General features: G+C 54.0%; 1 protein-coding gene across 4 annotated transcripts; it reads right to left on the bottom strand.

Moving 5' to 3' along the window:
• Window positions 1-99: 99 nt before the first annotated feature.
• Window positions 100-18,588, bottom strand: Ttyh1 (tweety family member 1). 4 transcript variants are annotated; one of them, XM_052714396.1, is made up of 14 exons: window positions 18,337-18,586; window positions 15,307-15,485; window positions 13,165-13,276; window positions 12,168-12,388; window positions 9,408-9,503; window positions 8,207-8,279; window positions 7,838-7,913; window positions 6,510-6,565; window positions 6,225-6,317; window positions 5,702-5,794; window positions 1,858-2,000; window positions 1,679-1,724; window positions 1,481-1,556; window positions 771-885 (listed from the first exon to the last, which is right to left on the bottom strand). In XM_052714396.1, the coding sequence occupies exons 1-13, from the start codon at window positions 18,460-18,462 to the stop codon at window positions 1,518-1,520; spliced, it is 1,353 nt and encodes a 450-aa protein (XP_052570356.1). In that variant the 5' UTR covers window positions 18,463-18,586; the 3' UTR covers window positions 771-885; window positions 1,481-1,517. The 4 variants fall into 4 exon arrangements, with proteins under 4 accessions (XP_052570352.1, XP_052570356.1, XP_052570357.1 ...); XM_052714397.1 differs by lacking the exon at window positions 771-885 and adding an exon at window positions 987-1,357; XM_052714392.1 differs by lacking the exon at window positions 1,679-1,724 and having other exon boundaries at window positions 100-885; window positions 18,337-18,588.
• Between the last annotated feature and the right edge of the window lie 390 nt (window positions 18,589-18,978).

Raw genomic sequence — 18,978 nt, forward strand, 5'->3', positions numbered from 1 at the left:
GCCCGGACAGAGGCCTCTTCACACACGTTTTTAGTTGCTTGTTGTCTTTTTCTGGAAGCTCGGTCCCCGAAGGATCACCAGGTGGAGGGATAGTTCTCATTCTTTCACATATGAGCAGGTTTTTCTTTTTTTTTTTTTTTTTCTCACATAACTAGGGATTCATAGCCTCCGGGGCAGCATATTTTGAGCACCTCTTCCTGGGCTTCTAGACCAGCACCAGACAGCACCCCACTTCAATGTCACAATAAGTAAGTACTGGGCTGGGGAGTAGGACATCGTGCTGGGAAATCATTAGAATTTGAACAACTTTGTGAGTTTGTCGTGGGGTTTTTGTTTTTTCCTATGTTCATCTCAGTTGCTTACTTTTAAATTGAGTTGTCTTTTTGTTAAATCAATAGAAGCTTCTGTGGGTTATTTGTCATAGGTGCTGCCTTTTTTTATAAAAGAGAACTACATAGGCATTACTCCCCAGATAATAGATTTCCCTTTTTACTCTGCCGTGTTTGATTTTACTTCATAGCTCATAGGCTGCCTTATCTTTTCCTGTCTAGATTTCATCTTCTTTCCAGTCTCCCCTTCTACATCACCCTGGCCGCACTCCATACAGATATTCTACTTTCTCTTTGAACAGGTCTGCCCCTTGACTGGCACACACTTAGGTTTTCTGACGTCTCGTGCTGGATTTGAGCCGCCAGGAAGCGAGTTGATTCCACACCGTTCCGAAACCCACCAGGCCTTGTACATTCCACGTGACTGGAAGCTCGACTTTGTTCCTGTGGATGCACGCACGTTTAGATCTAATGCTAGGTTTGTTCTCTTCCTGGGATCTGCCTCTTCCATTGTCAGGATATGCATGTGACTTTCAGAACCAGAGCGGTGCTGAGCCTGGACAAGAGGAGAGTTGCCTTTCAACCACCAGGGAAGGGGTCTCCCTAGCCCAGTCAGGATTTCCTCTCTCAGGAGGGAAGAAATAAGAAGGACCTAGCTATTCGTAAAATAGTCTTCCCTTTTATTTCAAATCAACCCTCTTCCAAGTTAGTGCCACAAGTTGAGATCGCTAGGAGATGAGCCCAGACATCCTTATACCCGCCTCCAGCTTAGTCCCTCCAAGGACAATACTGGCAGCCAGCCAGAGGTGAGGGACACCCAGCTGTAGGTCAGCCCCCTTCCCAGTCAGCCCTGGTCACTGCTCTGCCACCTCAGCAGTCCCCTGTGTTAAGGACAAATAGGGATGGAGAAACGTTGGGGCCAGAGCAGAATGTCATCCTATGTGAGGTGTCCATGGCCAGCAGTGTTAGTGGTCAGAACCCAGTCAGGGTCAGGTTAGTGGGGCCTTCTCCAGCAGCCAGGAAAGGAGCTAGAGAGAGAGAGAGAAGGAGCTGACACAGGAAGGAGACACTCCCGTGGACACCCACCCAGCATCAGAGTACCATACATAAGCCAAGGCCCAGCAGAACACCAAGGTGCCATTGAAGCTTACCGAAGAGGAGAGGCAGGCTCCAGGCTGGAGGGGAGGCTCAGATGGAAGACTGCCACTGCACAAAGCGCTTGGATTCCTAGCAGGATAACGGGGAGAAGACGTGCAGTGAGGATCTGTCATTTACTGTGGGGCCCCTTCCTCCTCCCTCAGACCCAGGGGTTGACACCCCAGCCCCCCTCCTCAGACCAGGGTCTGTACCTGAGGGTTGAAAGGGTCGTCGTCATCTGTGTCATCGTAATCATCACTGAAGTGCGATGTGGGGAGTAGCAGAGAAGCAGGATGGGAACCCATCAGGAGGCTGCCCCATCCCCACCAGTGGCCCTGGGTACTGCCTCCTGTCCCCTCCCTGGGGACCCTGCCCTCTCTCCCCTGCTGACCTGGGCGGGAAGAGGGCCCAGGCACGGGGCAGGCTGCAAAGGGTGGTGGCCAGGGCCCCCGCAGACAGGAGGGAGAAGAGCATCAGGAACAGCAGGCCCTCCAGGGCATCTTCACACAGACCTCGGAGTGCCGAGCCGTAGTCCTGAGGCAGAGGGTAAGCCTGAGAGTGTGCACATGTGCACTTTGTACCCAGTTGTACGCAGGTCCAACCATCCATTTACCTGGCTGTGTGGCACTGCATGAGTCAGTCACCCAGACTCTGTGCCCAAGTGCAGTCTCCCATCAGAGAACTGTTTTGAACGTGGATGGTCATTCCATGTGTTCACCTTTCTGCTGAGCTATAGCCTCACAACCCATTCCTATTTTATCCCATGCCCCCACCCCACATGCGAAGTGGTCTAGCATCATCACTCAGGCACCCAGAGAACTCTCCCAGGAACCTAGGTGGGAGGGCCTCTACACTGGTACCTCCCACCAGCACCAGCCCTGCCTGTCCTTGCTCCAGCCAAGTGCTATTGACAGATGAGGATGCCAGCACCCTTTCCTGCAGTTGGGAAAGCCACATCCCCACACATTGTCAAATGCCCCTTGGAACCCACAAATCGCTGGCTTACATAACACTTAGGATTGGACATGGCACATGGAACACATGCAGAAGAGGCTGGCTACTGTGACTACCACCCTGGAGGCCAGCAGAACCACAGTGACCTCAATGCCCAGTGGCACAGCCAACATGCTGATTCATTCTGCAGGAATGGACTAAACCACCTTTGCTCCAGGCATGTCCCCAGCACTGGCAACCTTCAGTACATAGGACCAAGGAGGCCACCTCGGAGGCTGGTAAGCTGGCAGGACAGTAAGATGTTAGGACTGTGCCCAGCAGAGGCCATTTGAGAAGGGCACAAGGAGTCAGGCAGATGGTTACGTCTAGACAGAGGCAGGTGGCCGGGCTGATGTGGAAGACAAGGGTAGAAACCCCAAAGCTGAGGCCACAGAGCTTTTGGTAGGGCTGTCGTCTACACAGGCTCTTCTAGGTCAGTGCCAGGAGCCCTGGCTTTAATCCATGTGCAGGGGGATTCACGCAAGGTTTTTTAGAGGAAGACTCTGATCCGATTGTGTTTGAAAGGATCACCAGCTGTCATTGGACAGATGGAATGAGCAAGACTGGCATGCAAGAGGCTGAGGTCTTGGGAAGGAGGTAAGGAGGGCCAGGGTCTGCAGCCGTGGTGGCTGTGTGAGCAGCAGATGCAGTGGGAAGTGAGGATGGGGAGCGAGAAGGACAGTCCTGACGTCCTAGTTCAAGGGCTAGGGTTAAGGAGCCCACCAGGACACTGACCAGTTAGGTTTGCAGCAGGCACACACATACTATGCCCACACATCCTTGCAACAGCCCCAGGTAATGCTGTCTTTGGCTGTCATGGAAAGCAAGCTGAGCCCAGAGAGTGGGCAATCTACTTGTACAGAGTCATACAGCCTAGAAGGTACAGAGCTGAATCTGGAACCAAGTCTCTCATTTAGACAGGGTCTCTCCCTACAGGCCTGGCTGGCCTAGAACTCACTTTGTAGACCAGGATGGCCTCAAATTCACAGAGATCCACCTGCCTTGGCCTCAGCCTCTGGAAGAGCTGAGATGAAAGGTGTGCACCACCACCACCCCCAGCCCATTCTTTCTCATCCTAATGTTTCTTGTTCCTATTTTGTTTGAGTGTGTGTGTGTGTGTGTGTACAAGTGGAAGGGGTGTTTGGATGCCTGTGCATGTGGGGTGGGGGCAAAGATTTAAGTTCAAATATATTTTGGGTTTTTTTGTTTGTTTGTTCTTGTTTTTCCAGACAGAGTTTCTCTGGGTAGACCTGGCTGGCCTAGAACTCATTTTGTAGACCAGGCTGGCCTCAAACTCAGAGATCCGCCTGCCTCTGCCTCCCGAGGGCTGGGATTAAAGGTGTGCGCCACCACCGCCGTCAGCAAGGTGGTGTTTGTTTTTGAAACAGGCTCTCTCACCTGGACCTGGTGCTCACCAATTGGGCTAGGCTGGCTGGCCAGCAGGCCCCACATAGCCACCTATCTCTGCCTCCTCAGTGCTGGGATTTTTTTTTTTTTTTTTGGTTTTTCGAGACAGGGTTTCTCTGTGTAGCTTTGCGCCTTTCCTGGGACTCACTTGGTAGCCCAGGCTCAGTGCTGGGATTTTAAACCAGCACCAGATGGCCTGCTTTTTCCATGGTTTCTGGGGATCAAACTCAGGTTTTCATGATTGTGTGACAAGTACTTCATAGAGAGAGAGCAATGTTCTCAGTCCTGCTCCTAATTTTAGCATGTGGTAAAAAAAAAAAAAAAAAAAAAAAAGGCCTAGATGGGAAACCAAGGCCCGGGTCATGTGGCTTATCAAGGGTGGGCACAGACTCGGACTCCTCATCTCTCCCTTCACAGTCATCGTGGAACCAGTGTTGGAGCTCAGCATCTTCATGAGTCATAAAACAGAGTTGGGGTCCCAGCATGCCACTGTATAAACAAGCAAGGACCCTTCCCTGGCTCTTCTCGGATACCTACTCAGTGCCCCATTGCTCACTTTTTGGTACCTGCCCCCTGGGGCAGAATACCACATTAATTTCAGACTTTGGATACCCAGCAAACAGTGCTTTGGGACAAGGACCTCCCAGGTGTTGCTAGGGTCTCCTTGTAGAAAGGAATCTCTCTGCTGAATCTGCATGCTAATTCCAAGGTAGACAGATAACCAGAAGGTGGTGAAGAAGCATCTGTCCTGCAGATCTGATCTGCAGTGAGTCCTTGGGTGGTGGATGGGTCAAAATGTTTCAAAAGCAGAAGGGGACAGACTGGCCATGTTTAGAAGTGCAGGCCAGAAGCAGCTCAGTACCCTTCCATGAGGTCCTTGCCCTCTGGGCAAACCACTCAATTGTCTTCTCCTAGTCTCTGGGTTTGAAAAGTATATCTAATAATAGTCCCTGCTGGGTCTGGAAGATCTTGCCATCCCAGCTAGTGGGGAGGCTGAAGCCAGGAGATGGGGAATCCAAGCCGTATCTGGGTAATTTAATGAGACTCTGCCTCAAAATGAAAAATACTTTTTAAAAAAAACTGGAGGCTGGGGACGTAGCCAGGTTGGGGGAGTGCTTGCTTGAAATGCACGAGGCCTTGAGTTCCATTCTCAATACTTCCTAAGGTGTGCGATGGCACACACCTGTAATCTCAGCACTCAGGAGGGAGGTGTGGGCAAAACGATCAGCACTTAGGGTCATCCTCTGCTATAACAGCTAGTCTGAAGCAAGCCTGGGCTACATGAACTCCTACACACACACACACACACACACACACACACACACACACACACACACACACACACTGTGGGAGACTGTGAGCAAGGAAAGCAGGTCCATTTAGAACAACTCTCGATGTTGTAAGGCTGAGAGTCTTTGCAGTGCTCATGATCGTTCCTTCAAAGGTGTAAAGGTGGGGAAACTGAGACTCAGAGATACTGGCTGGCCCTTGAGGCCACACAGCTCACAGCTGAGCCCATGGTGGGGCTTGAACAGGTGGCCCTGCCCTGCTTTTCCCTGCCCCTTTCACATCGAGAGGTCCATGAAGGAGCATTCAACCCTGGGAACTGGGAGCCTGCCCAGGCTCTCACTCCAGGGCTTAAGAGGCTGAGCAGCTTTCAAGGAGGAGAAGGGAAGGTGAAAGATGAAAAACATGGGAGGAGGGAGAGAGGATGAGAAAGAGAGAGAGAGCAGCAGAGGAGAGGGAGAGGGGTAAGGAGAGGGAGAGGAGAGGGGAGAAAGAAGGGGGAGGAAGAAACAGACAGCGTGCAGGCCAGCAAGCACACAGGAGCTCACCTTGTGCAGACTGCGGCAGTGCAACAGCGCCACCAACTGGTGGAAGCTTCCCTCTGTCACATTCAGCGTCTCCTCCAAGGATAACAAGGGCTTCTGTTGTGGGAGGGAACGAACACAGTTACACAGTCCTTTTGCTACCCCCGCAAACTATGCCCTGACCTCAACTCAGGAGCCCCACTTCCCAAAGGGACCATCCCCTCTCTCCCCTTTGCAGAGGTTCAGCAGCACTCCAGAGCCTCCCTCACCTCCACGGCTACCCCAGCCCCAAGACACCAGTCAGCTTCGGTTGCCTCCACCTCTTCCTGTAGGCTCTGGCCCAGAGACCTGCTCAGCGCTATTGCCCCGCCCCTTTCCATAGACTCTACACACAACAGGAGACCCTGCCTACTTGGAGAAGGGCCAGCTCCACGTGCCTATCTGACCCAAGCCAACCTGTCCCGTCATATGAGCAGGCCCAGCATCCCACAGGTTCACCAGGCTCAGCCCTCTCTCCCCTCGGGCTGGTACCGTCCATTGACCTAACCTGTGCTGCAGGAAACTGAGGGACAGCTTCCCGCTCCAGGCCCTGCAGCTGGGAGTGGATGCTGGCTAGAGCTCGCTGGGACAGAGTCAGCCTCTGCAGGGAGATAAGAGAGAGGAGCACTCAGGTCAGGGTATCCATGATGCCGTCTGTCCACTAGAATACACAACTCTGGGCCATGGCACCCTCCACCTCCCACGGAACCCAGGAGTACAGCCCATCATATGCCCTTGAGGTTTCACGTTAGCCATCTCCTCAATTCCCATTTCTTTTGCCCATAGTCCTAACCTGTTGGAAGGGGTTGGAGACCGCCTGGTTGCACAGGAAATAATAGTTGAGGATGTCTGAAGTGGGGGGGAGAGAAAGGAGCAGGCTATGAGCCTGGGCCCAGGCTCTCCCTGGGCAAATCTGGAGGGCCATAGCCCAGGGGACATTCCCCACCCAGTTTGGAACTTTCTTGGGGTCTCAAAGACCTGCTAGCCACTCTCCTATCCGTTCCTTATCCTCCCTTCTTCCTCCCTCCTCTTCCCCTCCTTCCTTCCCTCCCTTCTTCCCTTCCTTTCCTTCCCTCCCCTTGCTCTCCCCCTTCCTTCCATTCTCTCCCCTTCCCCGCTTTCCTTTCCTTCCCTCCTCCTCTTCTTCCTTCTTGTGTTGTTGTTCAGTTTGCTGCTGTTGTTTTGAGACAAGAGTCCTGTAGCCCAAAGCAGCCTTGAACTTGCTATGTAGCTGAGGATCACCTTGAACTTCTGATCTTTCTTCCTGCACTTCCTGAGTGCTGAGATTTCAGGCACAAGCCACTGTGCTAAGTTTTATGTGTTGCTGGGAATCAAACGTAAAGCTTTGGGCATGCAAGGCAAGTACTCTACCAACTGAGCGACATCTCCAACTCCATTCTGTTTTTGCTTTGTTTTAGAACACAGTGCGACAAGGTCTACATAGCTCAGGCTGCCCTTGAACTTATGCCTCAGCCTCCTAATTGCTGGGATTATAGGTGGGCAATATCACACCCCATACTTTCAACCCTTCTGCTTCACTCACATCTGGGAGCAGATTCAACTGACCTAATTATGCTTCCCTGTTCTCCTGTTGGGGTCCACAGAGGTTTCTTAGTGAGATCTGAGCTTGCTTTACACAGCAGGGCTGCATTAGGGGATGGCTTGACCACATGCATGGTCACTAGGTATTTGGAAGGGTCTGTACTTGGCTGTGCTGGGGGGAGGTCTTCTGCTCCCCCCCCCCCCGCCCCCCGGCATTTCTATAAATAGCCCTTTAGAAGAGAAAGAAGGGGCTGGTGGGTTTTGACCCAGGCCCTCCCAAGGCTATCCTGTGTTTCTGTCTCTCTCCTCTATATTTCTATCTAAGTATTTCTCACTTCTCCCTGCTCAAGAGTACCCTAGGGGAAAAAGTGGGGGCAGATCCCCCACATTCTCCCACAGTCACACCCTCCTATCACTGAGGCCCATGGCCCCCTCCCCCTCCCCTCACACTCACAGGCATTTTGATCCTACCCTTTTACCATCCTGCCGGGACTGGTAGATGGTTCTGCACTCTACCACAGACTAGGCACTAGTGGGTGGCAGGGAGCGTAGAGGACAGCAGGGATTTATGGGAATCACCTGAGCTGAGCCCTGTCTCCTCCTGGGTCAGGTTCAGCACATAGGTGTCTGGGTTGGAGCAGAAGTCACTGAGGCCCTGGTGAAGGAAGCAGGAAGGGATCAGACCAGAAATGTCCAATTTCATATTTCCACAGAACTCAGAGGTCCAGGCTCCAATCCTCCTCCCTCAAACCCAGGGGTCCAGACTCTAGCCCTCCTCAGACTGAGGAGTCTAATCCAGACCCCAGCCTCTGCTCTCTCAGGACCCAGCAAATAAGGCTGAAACCTCAGAACTGTGATCATGTTTCCCAAGCCTTAGGATTTATGGCATTAATTAGGTCACGCCCACCCCGGGATTCAAAACACCTGAATCCAGAGCCCCATACTTACCACAGCTGTGGCAGCCTCTAGGCCCATAGAACCCCAGCTCAGGACAAGCACCAGGAGACTCATGGCGGTCATCCTAGAGGGGGAGGTGGCTGGACTCAGGTCTCTTAATCAGCCTTGCCTCTTTCTACACCCCACATCCAATCACAGCCCTCCCCAGTACCCACCAACCTCTGTAGCCTAGAGGATTAGAGGCAGAGGCACGGGAGTAAAGGGTGGGGTAAGGCCCAGACTGACGTCAGATAGAACATCTGTTCAGTTGGAAAAGGAGAGGGGAAGGTCTTGGTTGGCAGGTCAGCAGCCATTATCCCGACTGTTCCTGGACCCTAGGAGGCAGCTGTCCACCCATGAGCTGAATTTCCTGGGATGTTATTGTCCAGGGTCCAGTAGGTTCGGAGCTAGCTCCCAGGCCTGTCCACAGCCCATTTTATTTAGCGATCTTTTCCCTACTCTCTCAACCTCTAAGCCACAAGGTACGGGGAGTGTTCCAGAGTTGATTTCTGAAATTCTGAGCTTAGCTTATTTAAGTCTTGACTTATGTCCAGGGTTGTGAGGGGTAAGATAATTCTGGGTCATGGAGTGGTAGGGGAGGTTGACGGCTGTTGTAAACTGGAAGACCTGGTCCCCAGTCACATACTTGCTCAACACAGTGTGTTCTATCAGTCTCCAGGCCCTGATGAGGGCTTAGATGCAGTCGTTGGGATCTAATGCTGGCATCTCTCCCAGGAGGAGTCCACAGACAGTAGGCACCAAGGGAGGAGGAGGATGGGTTCTTCCCATGATGGGCAGGCTGGACTTGAGCCCTACCACAGTGCATCCTGACTGTTGTGTGGCCCTGATCTAGCCCCAATGGACTTCCACCACCTCCCACTGTTAAACAGAGGTCAGTGCCTACCTCCCTGGGAGGCTGAATGTGAGAGTTCCATGAAGTCCTAAGAATGGTATCTGGCACACAGAGAACTGTTCAGTAAGAACATGGGTCCTAGGTGTCCCCACATTCTGTCATGTCCCTCACCTGCCATATAGACAACCTGGTGGCACTCCCTCCACGGGTTTGTTGTGGTAACCAAGGGAGAAAGCATCTGGCATGTCTCCCTCCCCCCTAGCCTACAGCAAACGCAATCTTCGTCTTTCCCATGACTTTAGCAATGTTGCATGCCGGAAACCCGGCATTTCCCTCCCCTGTGCAATACGCTCTACTCACACAACCACCAGCCACTTGCTCTGCTTCGCCAGGCCCAGGAGGGTGAAGAGACAAACCAGAAGCACCAAGAGCAGCAGGAGGACGTAGGCCAGCCACCTGCAGGAAGAAGGGCCATGGCTGTGGACCTCTGGAGGCCAGCAGGACCTCAGGTTCACCCCAGCCTGATCCGGCAGCCTCTCTGCTGCTCCGTGAAGTTCATTGATGAAATGGTGCAAGGCTCACAAGACTCTGGAGTGCTCTGTAGCATAGGTTCTGGAGTTGAAGCACCTGGGACCTACCCTGACCAAATCACACAGAAGTTCTGTGGTCGTGGACACGGGCAGTGGCCTCTCTGAATAGGATGGATCCTTGAGCCAGCACTATAGGGTGTCAGTTACCTGGGACCTTATTGCACACTTCAGAGGTATGATGTCTAGGTCTCAATTATTCATTTAGCCATGTAACCTATTTGCCTCAGTTTCCCTACTAGTAACCTGAGTGGCATATCAGGATCAACTTCACAATCTGATATCAGGTGAATGAATGGACACATGTAAAGGTCTTAGGAGAGTGGGCTTGTGGGTGAAGTTAATGTTAGCTAAATCACCATCCAGGGGAGGCTTTGAATGCTCCATAATATGTAATCAAATAAGTAACACACCAGGACTGCAGAGGGAGATGCACGGAAGGCCCAAACTCAGTGCTCGGCACATTGCAAATGCTCAATAAAGTGCCGTTCTCAGCAGTCCCCACGGGACTGTGGTTTGCACTCTCTGAGACCTTGCCCCTGGTCATGCCTCCACGCGTGGCCCCAGTGCATTTGCTGGGCCCCTCTAATACCAGACACGTTCACAGAGCATCTGCTGAGCATCATTTGCACCGTCACCTCCACCTCCCCGACCAGACTCTTGGAATCCTAGGTTTGACCGTGACATAGAACCTGTGGCCCTTGGACCTAGGCCTGACTGCCTCCCACTGTTTGATCCGCAGCATGCACCCTCCGCTGGGATTGTTTCAGCCCCAATGTGCTCGTACCAAGGAGCCCGGCCTCCCTGCTTGGGAACAGGAGACTCGGGGTTGTCAGCTGAACGCAAGAAGTAATGAAATACCTAAGAGTGGATAAAGCTTGGTCTTGCTGGCTGCTGAGATGGATGGCTGCCTCGGAGGGCTTCACAGCTTGTTCTCGCCCTCCAGTGTCGCCTTTCAGCATGGCCCTTGCAAACACTCGGATATCAACTGCCTGCCCGTCCCCAGACAAGCCCCTTCCTATTTTATCTGCTCCAAAGCTCTCATGACCCACCTCACAGGAAATGTGTTTGCTTTGCCTACACGTATGTGCGTCTACCTGGGGTCTGCAGAGGTCAGAAGAGGGTGTTGGAGCCCGGGGAACTGGAGTTACAGATGGCTGTGAGCCGCCATGTGAGTGCTGGGAACCGAACCTGGGTCCTCTCTAAGAGCAGCAAGTACCCTTAACCACTGGAACCATCTCTCTAGTCACTCCTCCTCCCCTCCCCACCCCCCACCCCCACCCCCCGGCCCCGAGACCTCCTCTGTGAACGTAAAACCTCACACACGCTAGGCAGGCAACTCTAACCAAGTCATGTTTCCCAGCCCCTCAGGACTGGATTCTAGGTAAATAAATGTTCTACCAGAACCACAAAACCAGCCCCTCATTGTGGAATTCTAGGCACGGACTCTACCACAGGAGCTTTGCTCCCTAGCCCATCATGTCACGGGTGGACTCCTGGCTGGGGCTCTACCACTGAGTCACACCCTCAGAGTCACACCCTCAGCCCCTCACAGGGAGATTCTAGGCAGCCGTTTTACCACCGAGTCATACTCTCAGTCCCTCACCAGTCAATTCTAGGCAAATATCCTTCCGTTATCCATGGCCTCGGCCTTGTTTTGACTCTTCGGTTTGAAACAATGTCTCACTAAGTTATTCAAACTGGCCTTGAAATTACTCGGCAGCCCAGGCAGGCCTGAGTTTTCAACCCTTTTAGCTCAGCCTCCAGAGCAGTTGAGATGACAGGCCTGTTTCCCATTGCTCTCCCGGCTGAGCAGAGTCCTTCCTGGGTGGCATTTCCTGTGCCATTCCTCTGCTTGGCATATCTGTACTTGACTATTTCATCAGTCACCGTGTGTTCTTTGTCTCAGACACTCAAGGTTATCAACTAACTTTCCACAGGGCATTTTGAGCTATGCATGAAAGGACTCACTTTAAGGTGGGAAAACCAAGGCCAAGGCATGGAAAGAAACCTGTTTAAGCCTGTACATATACAGAGTGGCCTCTTAAAGCTGAGGTTCCTAATCATATGCACCGTCTCTCTCCAGATGTTTAGTTGCACAGTGAACACAGTACAGTGAACACAGTTGCCTCCCAGATAATCTAATTTTAGATAAAGCTAAGGTTTGCTACTTGATTAGTCCAGTTACTACTGATTTGCTGAATGAATGAGTCAAGGAACGGCTGAGTGAGTGAATGAATGAGAGATCATTGAGGGGGTATGTAAGTATGAGGATGGGCCCTCAACCTCTGGACCCATCCACACAGCTGGGTTTATCAGGCTGGTCTTATATTCACAACTGGGTAATTCTCCACAGTGGGGCTGGCCTATAGGATGCTGAATAGCATCCCTGCCTCCACCTGCCAAGTGACAGTAGCTTCTCTTCCAACTAGTGGGGCAAATAAAACTGTCTCCAGATACTGTCCCCCACACAACCCCCCAGGGCCTAGTTGAGACTACGATGCTTAAAACAATAGGGAAGCCCTTTCCCTACCTGTACTCCTCCACAAAAGTCACATCTTCAGCCACCTGCACTGGGCTGAGGGACACTCCTTGCCAGAAGGCCAGTCCTTGCAGGTGCTGAGCCGCAGCCTCCGCCTGCCTCCGGGCTCCCCGGGTGGCGGCCACCAGCTCCACGCGCTCTGACAGTACTTCCTCCAGGGTGGTCAGCTCCGTCCTTACTGCCTCACCCAGCCTCTCCACTGTTTCCAGCACCTGGGGAGAGGACGTGGTCTCAGGCCCGGGGTAACCTTTTCCACAGCCTGGGGTTGAGGCTGAAGGATGGGGTCTCGGGGGTGAAGCAGGGATGAGGAGTGTGAGTTGCCAGAGATCTGGGGTTCTGGGGCATCTGAAGACTGGGGAAAAGGGCCCCCAGGTCCTGTCATCTGCTCTAGTTGGTCAGGGGCTTGAGGGCAAGGTAAAGATTCTAACCCCAGCATTGAAATTAGGTCAAAATGGAAGAGTGAGTCTTAAGTCTGAAGTCTGCATCTGCCTTTTTGAGTCTGGGGTCTCAAATCTGATTCCTTGGCTCTCCACAAGTAGGCACCAAACTGCAACACGCGCATGCATCTCAGCCCTGAGCTCTGGAATCCTAGGGTACAAGATCTCCCAGTGGGGGATCCCTGAGCTTGCATTTGGGCCAAGTGTAGGGTCTGTAGCCTTGGCTCTAGCCTGAAGACAGGGACTGGTGTCCTTGGTGTTTTGTCTCTGGCTTGGGATATAAACTGAAGTGCAGGCCTGGGCCTGGATCTGAGTCTTCACTCTCTGTGTCTGAATCTTCTAGATCCAGCTCCAGGTGGCAGCACTGGGGTAGAGCATAGGGCCTAAGGTCTGCAGGTCTGAGTTTGAAGTTCTGCATCTGGGGATTAGGTTTCTGGTCTGGGATCTGCTTTGATTTTGGCTCCTTTTGTTCCTCAGCGGGGGACCACGGTCCCATGGGGAGACCAATTGGGGTATGAGTCTGCAGTCTGGCCAGTGGCTGGCCCCCTCACCAAGTCATCAATGGTGCTGAGCGTGTGGTTGGCATGCAGCAGTGCTGAGCTGAGCTGGGACACCCCGTCGCTGGTCTCGCTGTTGCCATAGAAACCAATGCCAATGCCCGCACTGAGAGAAGAAGGAAGAAGAAATACCAGCCCTCTCAGACCCTGGAGGGCAGGCACCATGCCTCCACGCGGCACCCACCCTCCTCTTTGCTTCATTTGCCTATCCAATCTCTGCATCCACCCTATTGGTTCACCCTCCGTGGGAAAAAGAACAGCTCAAGGTTGGCCTCCACCAGTTGCCAAGGTAACCTGAAGACCTCACTCCCCCAGCTGGAGAGACGTCATTGTGATGCTAATGGTGGGCGGAGTGGAGGAAAAGAAGGAGCCCCCCAGATTTAACTCGCACCTCCCCAGAATGGAACCCTGGTTTCTGCCTAGCCCTGGATAAAAGGTTATCAATTCCTAATTACGATCAGCTCACAACCCACTCCGGCATCCTTTGCCAAAACACCCCGCATTCACAGCCTTGTCTTAGGAGTCATTAGGCCATCCACACCTGTCTCTTCCTAGCCCAGGTGGTCCTTGCCCCTGCCTCCTCAAGGTTCTTAGGAGCACAAGGTCCCTAGCCCCTATTCTTTTGTAAAAGACATTGTGCCTGGAGCTCTCAGCCTTCCCCTATGCTGCCCAGGGATCCAGGCATCTGGCCAGCTGGAAGAGGAGTAAGAGAATGTGGGAGGGAGGGCTGGAGGCCAGGCCAGGAGCTGGGCCCCTGCCCCTGCCCAGCCAACACACAGACTTCCATTGTGGAGCTTGAATATGGGGACCCACTTTCCTCCCTGAGTCTGTGCCTCGCACTGGAGGGGGCGAGAGCCTGATGCCCTCACAGTTCCCAGCCTTGGGCTAAACAGGCCCCCACCCCATCCCTTGGATGGGAGCCTACTGCCCCTGCCCCATTGTTCAGAACCCTACAAAGCTCCTCTTGTTCCCAGGCTCTGAGGGGGCTGGGGCTGTGTCTCTCCCCCACTGGGTCTTTGTCAGCTTCCCCCATCCACCCCCATTCTGGAAAGCCTGATGAGAAAACATCTTGGATATAGGGCGCCCAGCCCTCGTATCCTCCCAAACACACACCCTCTTCTTCCTACAACGAGGAAGAGTGGCCCAGAGCCCAGACTGGGGTGACTACTCCAGGCCATACCCCCAGCTGGCTGGAGGGGGCACCACATTCCTATAGGGCTCCTGATGACCACGCATGAGGTCCCCAGCAGGTCTCAACCCCTTCAAATCCTTAGTCCTCTTATAGGTGACATAAGTCAGCTAACTAGCCATGACCCAGGAGGAGCTGGACTCGGGGTCAGCAGTCTTGCTGTCAAGTTCACTGAAGTTCCTATGGAGTTCCTATGGAGGGTCCTGGGGGGAGGGGGGTGCGGGTAGGGAGGGTTTCTTTCTCCATGAGCCTGAATCTCCACTTGCCTCTTAAACTGGGTGGGCTTAAAAAGTCATTTTCTCTTCCTCCCCGAGCTTCCCTCATTCAGAACCAGGGGTGGCCAGCTTGAGCACAGCTCTTATCATGAGAAAGACTCAGACCCAGCTTGGGTGGGGGCTGAGCAGGCGCTGCTGCTGCTGCTGGTGACCCTGGAAGGCCTGTTGTTTCCCTGACTGGAACTGTGGCTCGGAGTCGCAGAGTGCCCAGGCTGGCATGGTCAGTGTCTGGCACACGGGAGTTATGCTCAGTTGTTGAGTGAATGAGCTCAGTGAATGAATAACTCTTTGATCAGTGTTAACACAGAGGACACCCCCTGGACCCAGGAGCTGTGTGCACTCTCTCCGTGTAACTGGGGTCCGGGCAGCACTGCCAAACCCACTTCAAAGATGTGGAAACTGAAGTCTAGAGAGAATATCTCACTCCCCTAAGTAGTGAGAGAACCACTGAAAACCCCAAACCTGTCCCAGGCTTTCAATTCTACTCTCAGGCTGGCTGCTTAGTCCTCCTTAAGTCTCTAGCCCTCCACTCACCAAGCAGACAGGCACTGGCAGTGCCCAGGGATTCTCTCCCCTGACTGCGCCCACACCCCAAGGTATCATGAAGAAGGCTGACTGCAAGTGTAGAGAGCTCTGTCCCCCTACTCCCCACCCACCCTGGGGCCCCATTACCAGCCCACGAGGAGGGCAGCGATGCAGCTCCAGATGACACAGCCTCCTCCTGGTGGGGGACTCTTGGCCCCAGGGGGTTCCGGGGGCCTGCAGCAGCAGAAGCGGATGAGGTAGACAGCGATGAAGATGAGGCTCAGGCCCAAACCCAGCCCAGCCAAGGCTGCCACCAGCAGCAGGGCCTGAGGAGGAAGTGATGAGAAGCCTCTGAGAGCACTTTCATGTCCCAGACAAGAAGTTCCTCCTCAGCTGCATGGATGGGGGCAAAGCCCAGTCCTTGATGGTGTTCAGGTTGTGGGAAAAGATGAGATACCTATTCTCTCTCAGACTAACAGCTGAGGCCCATCCAGAATTTAGGGCTAGGTTGCTGGAGGCCGCATCCAAGTAGGGGACTCAGGTTTTGGGTTCCAGCCCTGGACAGTTCTTCCCAGGTTGTGTGGCCTCAAAAGGGCCCCCCTCTCTCTGAACCTTGGTTTACTCCTCACTGCGACCAGGCAATTGGAACGCAACACGTCCCAAGGACTCCCTGAGGTTCCCTCTGAACTGTAAGGCAGGAAGGGGCAGGAAGGCTCCCATTTCCATACTTCAGGAGAGCAGGAGAGGCAGCCTTCTTTACCGCCTCTCCCTCCTGCTGCTGAGCTGAGCTCACACACCCACCGCAGTTGAGTCTGTCACCCCAGGGCTGGGGCTGGGGACAGGGTGCTGTGACAGCTGTGTGTGTGTGTGTGTGTGTGTGTGTGTGTGTGTGTGTGTGTGTGGTGTGTGACACAGATACACAGGCTCAGAGTCAAAGACAAGAAAGAAGGGGGTAGAGATGAGACACACAAAACACCAGAGGGATCAAACCAGAGACAGGGGAGCGAAGGGAAGAAAGAGAGAAAGACAGAGAGGTGAAGAGACACAGAGAAAGAACCATATAGAGAAAGAACTATAGAAGAAAGGAGACTGACAGGGCAGTGTATACTGAGACCCAAAGGACGGAGGAAAGGGAAGAGAGGCAAAGGGATGTTAACAGCTGCGAACACCTTGCAGCACACAGTGGCTCTGAGCTAGGTATGGCACCACACCCCTGTAACCCCAGCCTTCTGGAGGCTATGGCAGGAAGATCGCCATATTTTCAGGCCATTCCCTGTTACATAAACTCCAGCCAGCCTGGACTACAGAGTGAGGCCGTGTCTCAGTCAATTACAGAACTGTGGGCTCTGCATGTGGTAGGGTCTTTCAGGAGACCTGTGTCACGTGTCTTCTCCGAGGCCCAGAGCTGGACAGGATTTACCTGGAGCCACACAGCAGGACAGGGGCAGTATGGGGTCTGGAATCACAGCCCTGCAATCCCAGGGACTATGGTCCCTAAACCATAGCCTATCTCCCTGTCCTCCACATCACCTGTGGGAGTGACAAGTGTGTGCAGTGTTTATGTGGCTGTGAATTTGCCTTCCACCAGAGGAGGGCATATGGAGTGTGAGTATAAGGTGTTTGTGTATATCATGCTGCATGTCTATGTGCAAGAGAATGCTTGTGGGCATTAATGTTTTCTAAACATAGCTTCTTCAATCAGTGAGGGGTGATGGGTGGACTATGTGAGTGTATGTGTGACTTGGGGTGAGTTTGAGTTTGTGTGTGTGGGGGGGGGGTAGATGTGTATGTGTGTATGAAGGTGCCTGTGTGTGTGGTGGTGTACACATGAGGGTGCTGTGTATATGTGACTGGGCATGAGATCCTGAAGGTCCTGTCCCAGAGTCCCTCGTAGTGTGTCATTTCTACGAAGAAGAATGTCCCCGTGATGGGACTGTGTGTGCCCCAGCGTTGACTCTGACTGCTGAGGATCAGGTTGAGCAAACTGTTCTAAGCGTCTGTGGTGGTGCTGGGGGCCCACGGGGGAATCCTCGTGGCTGAGGAGCTCTCCAGAGCCATAAGCCCCGTGAGTCTGTTTGGGAGTGGGTGGACCCACCGGCTGGAGGCTGTGATTGTGTAAGTGGCTGTGGGCGAGGGGATGGCGGTCCCCGTTTGGAGGGGAGAGGGGGCGGGTGGAGTAGGCAGGGAGGAGCCGCTCAGGCTGTGCCAGCCATGACCCAAATAGCAAGCACACAGCACACGTTCCCCCTTGCTGCTTTTCTGGGAACACCCCCCTCCCTCGAAGCTCTCCCAACCCTGTGCCCCTTTCCCAGAAGCCACCCTGAACAGCCGCAGAGGTTCAGACTTGGGGGGAGGGCGGGGGCTGACTCCCAGCCCCCGCCCTCCCCCGAAGGCCCCCAGCTCAGCCAAGCTTTTCTCATTAATCTCAAAGTCAAGGACTTGAATTAAACTGGGTCAGGGGACAGCCACCCCCCAACCCAGAGCTACAGCTGGGCCCCTTTCCCTGGGGACCCAGCTTCTGTGAGGTTCCACCACCAGCCTCACCCTCCTGGGACCCAGGCCTGTCGTCTTCAGTGGCCCCAAACCTAACCTCATCTCCACCCGATCCTCTCTGGCGCCCTGACAGCGTCTTCTGTCCTGGGACAGGCCGAAAGCACCCTGAATCCTTATCTCACCTCACCTCATTCCCCAGCCCTAGCCCTAAAATCTCTCATCCCTATTTGAGGATATCAATCCCTGTCCCAGACCTCAGCTGCCGCCCCAGCCTTCCCGCTCTCGGTCCTCTCTCTTGGGTACCCCCTTATCTGGGACATATTTACTAGCTGGGATCCTGTGGGGGCGGGGTCCTTCTCGCCTAGAACCTCAGGAGCAGATCTTTCCTTAGATGACCCTGGAGACTGGCTTCCAAGGCAGGTCTCAGGAACCCAAATGCTGGGGCCTCATCTCCTCCCATTTAGGACTCTTGGGGGTCCAGGCTCCTGGCTTCCTCTTATTTCTGGAGAGAGGGGTCTGCATCCCCAGCGCACGTCCCAGGGAGGAACCTTAAGGTATGAGCTCTCTACCGCTAATCTTGCTCTTGTACCCCCAAACGCAGGCCGGGTCTCCAGTCCCCAAGACGCAGGAACTGTGACCCAGCCTCCTGCTCCCCGGGGACCTGGCCCCTGTTTGCCATCCCACCTGCTGGTACTCTTGGTCGCGGGGCGCAAAACCGCTGGGCACCGGTCGGAGCTGGAAGTCGGCGCGGGGCAGCTGGTGGAGGAGATGCACCCAGGCAGAGGGTCGGTAGCCCGGGGGTGCCCCCATGGCCCCGGGATGGGGCAGCTGGGCGGACCGGGCTGGGAGCCTCGGTGCTGTGCGGGGCGCGGGCGGAGCGGGGTTTGCGGGGCTCCCGGGAGCAGGAGCCCGGAGGGCGGGGGGTGGAGATTGGGGAGGGGGAGGTGCGGCAGGTGCCTCGGTGCTGCCCCTGGCGGCCACCGGAGGCAATGCGGCGTGAGCAGTGGGCCCCGTTGCTCCGCCCTCTCCCGGGCTCCCACCTGCTGCCTGAGCAGGTGCAGGGTCTTTGCTCAAGTCAGTGGTATCCAGGGGCTGAGCTGTGCTGAGAACAAAATCGATTAGCCTTCGTTGTCCCCGTACGTGCAAGAGCCAGGATACTGTGATTTCTCTTTGAAGCACACAAGCTCTTTATCCTTACGTAAAACCTTCACCTTGGTGTAAAGGTCATTAGTATTTGAGCAGCATTTTGTAGGTAATAGCCAGGCGCGCCAATGAAAATTCCTCACTTTTCTAAAGACATTCTCTGTTGTAAAAAGGGCTTGTGCT

This window comes from Peromyscus californicus, unplaced genomic scaffold, assembly GCF_007827085.1.
Source record: "Peromyscus californicus insignis strain IS unplaced genomic scaffold, ASM782708v3 Scaffold_4__1_contigs__length_199733344, whole genome shotgun sequence".
NCBI lineage: Eukaryota > Metazoa > Chordata > Mammalia > Rodentia > Cricetidae > Peromyscus > Peromyscus californicus.

What these genes read in the sequence shown, in the direction of transcription:
- Ttyh1 (XM_052714392.1), bottom strand. Translation starts at nt 18,462, where the DNA reads ATGGGGGCACCCCCGGGCTACCGACCCTCTGCCTGGGTGCATCTCCTC. An exon ending in GCGACCAAGAGTACCAGCAG is followed by an intron (nt 15,486 to 18,336) that starts GTGGGATGGCAA and finishes CTTCCTCCTCAG; the next exon opens with GCCCTGCTGCTGGTGGCAGC. An exon ending in ACTGCCGCAGTCTGCACAAG is followed by an intron (nt 2,001 to 5,701) that starts GTGAGCTCCTGT and finishes CCTCTGCCTCAG; the next exon opens with GACTACGGCTCGGCACTCCG.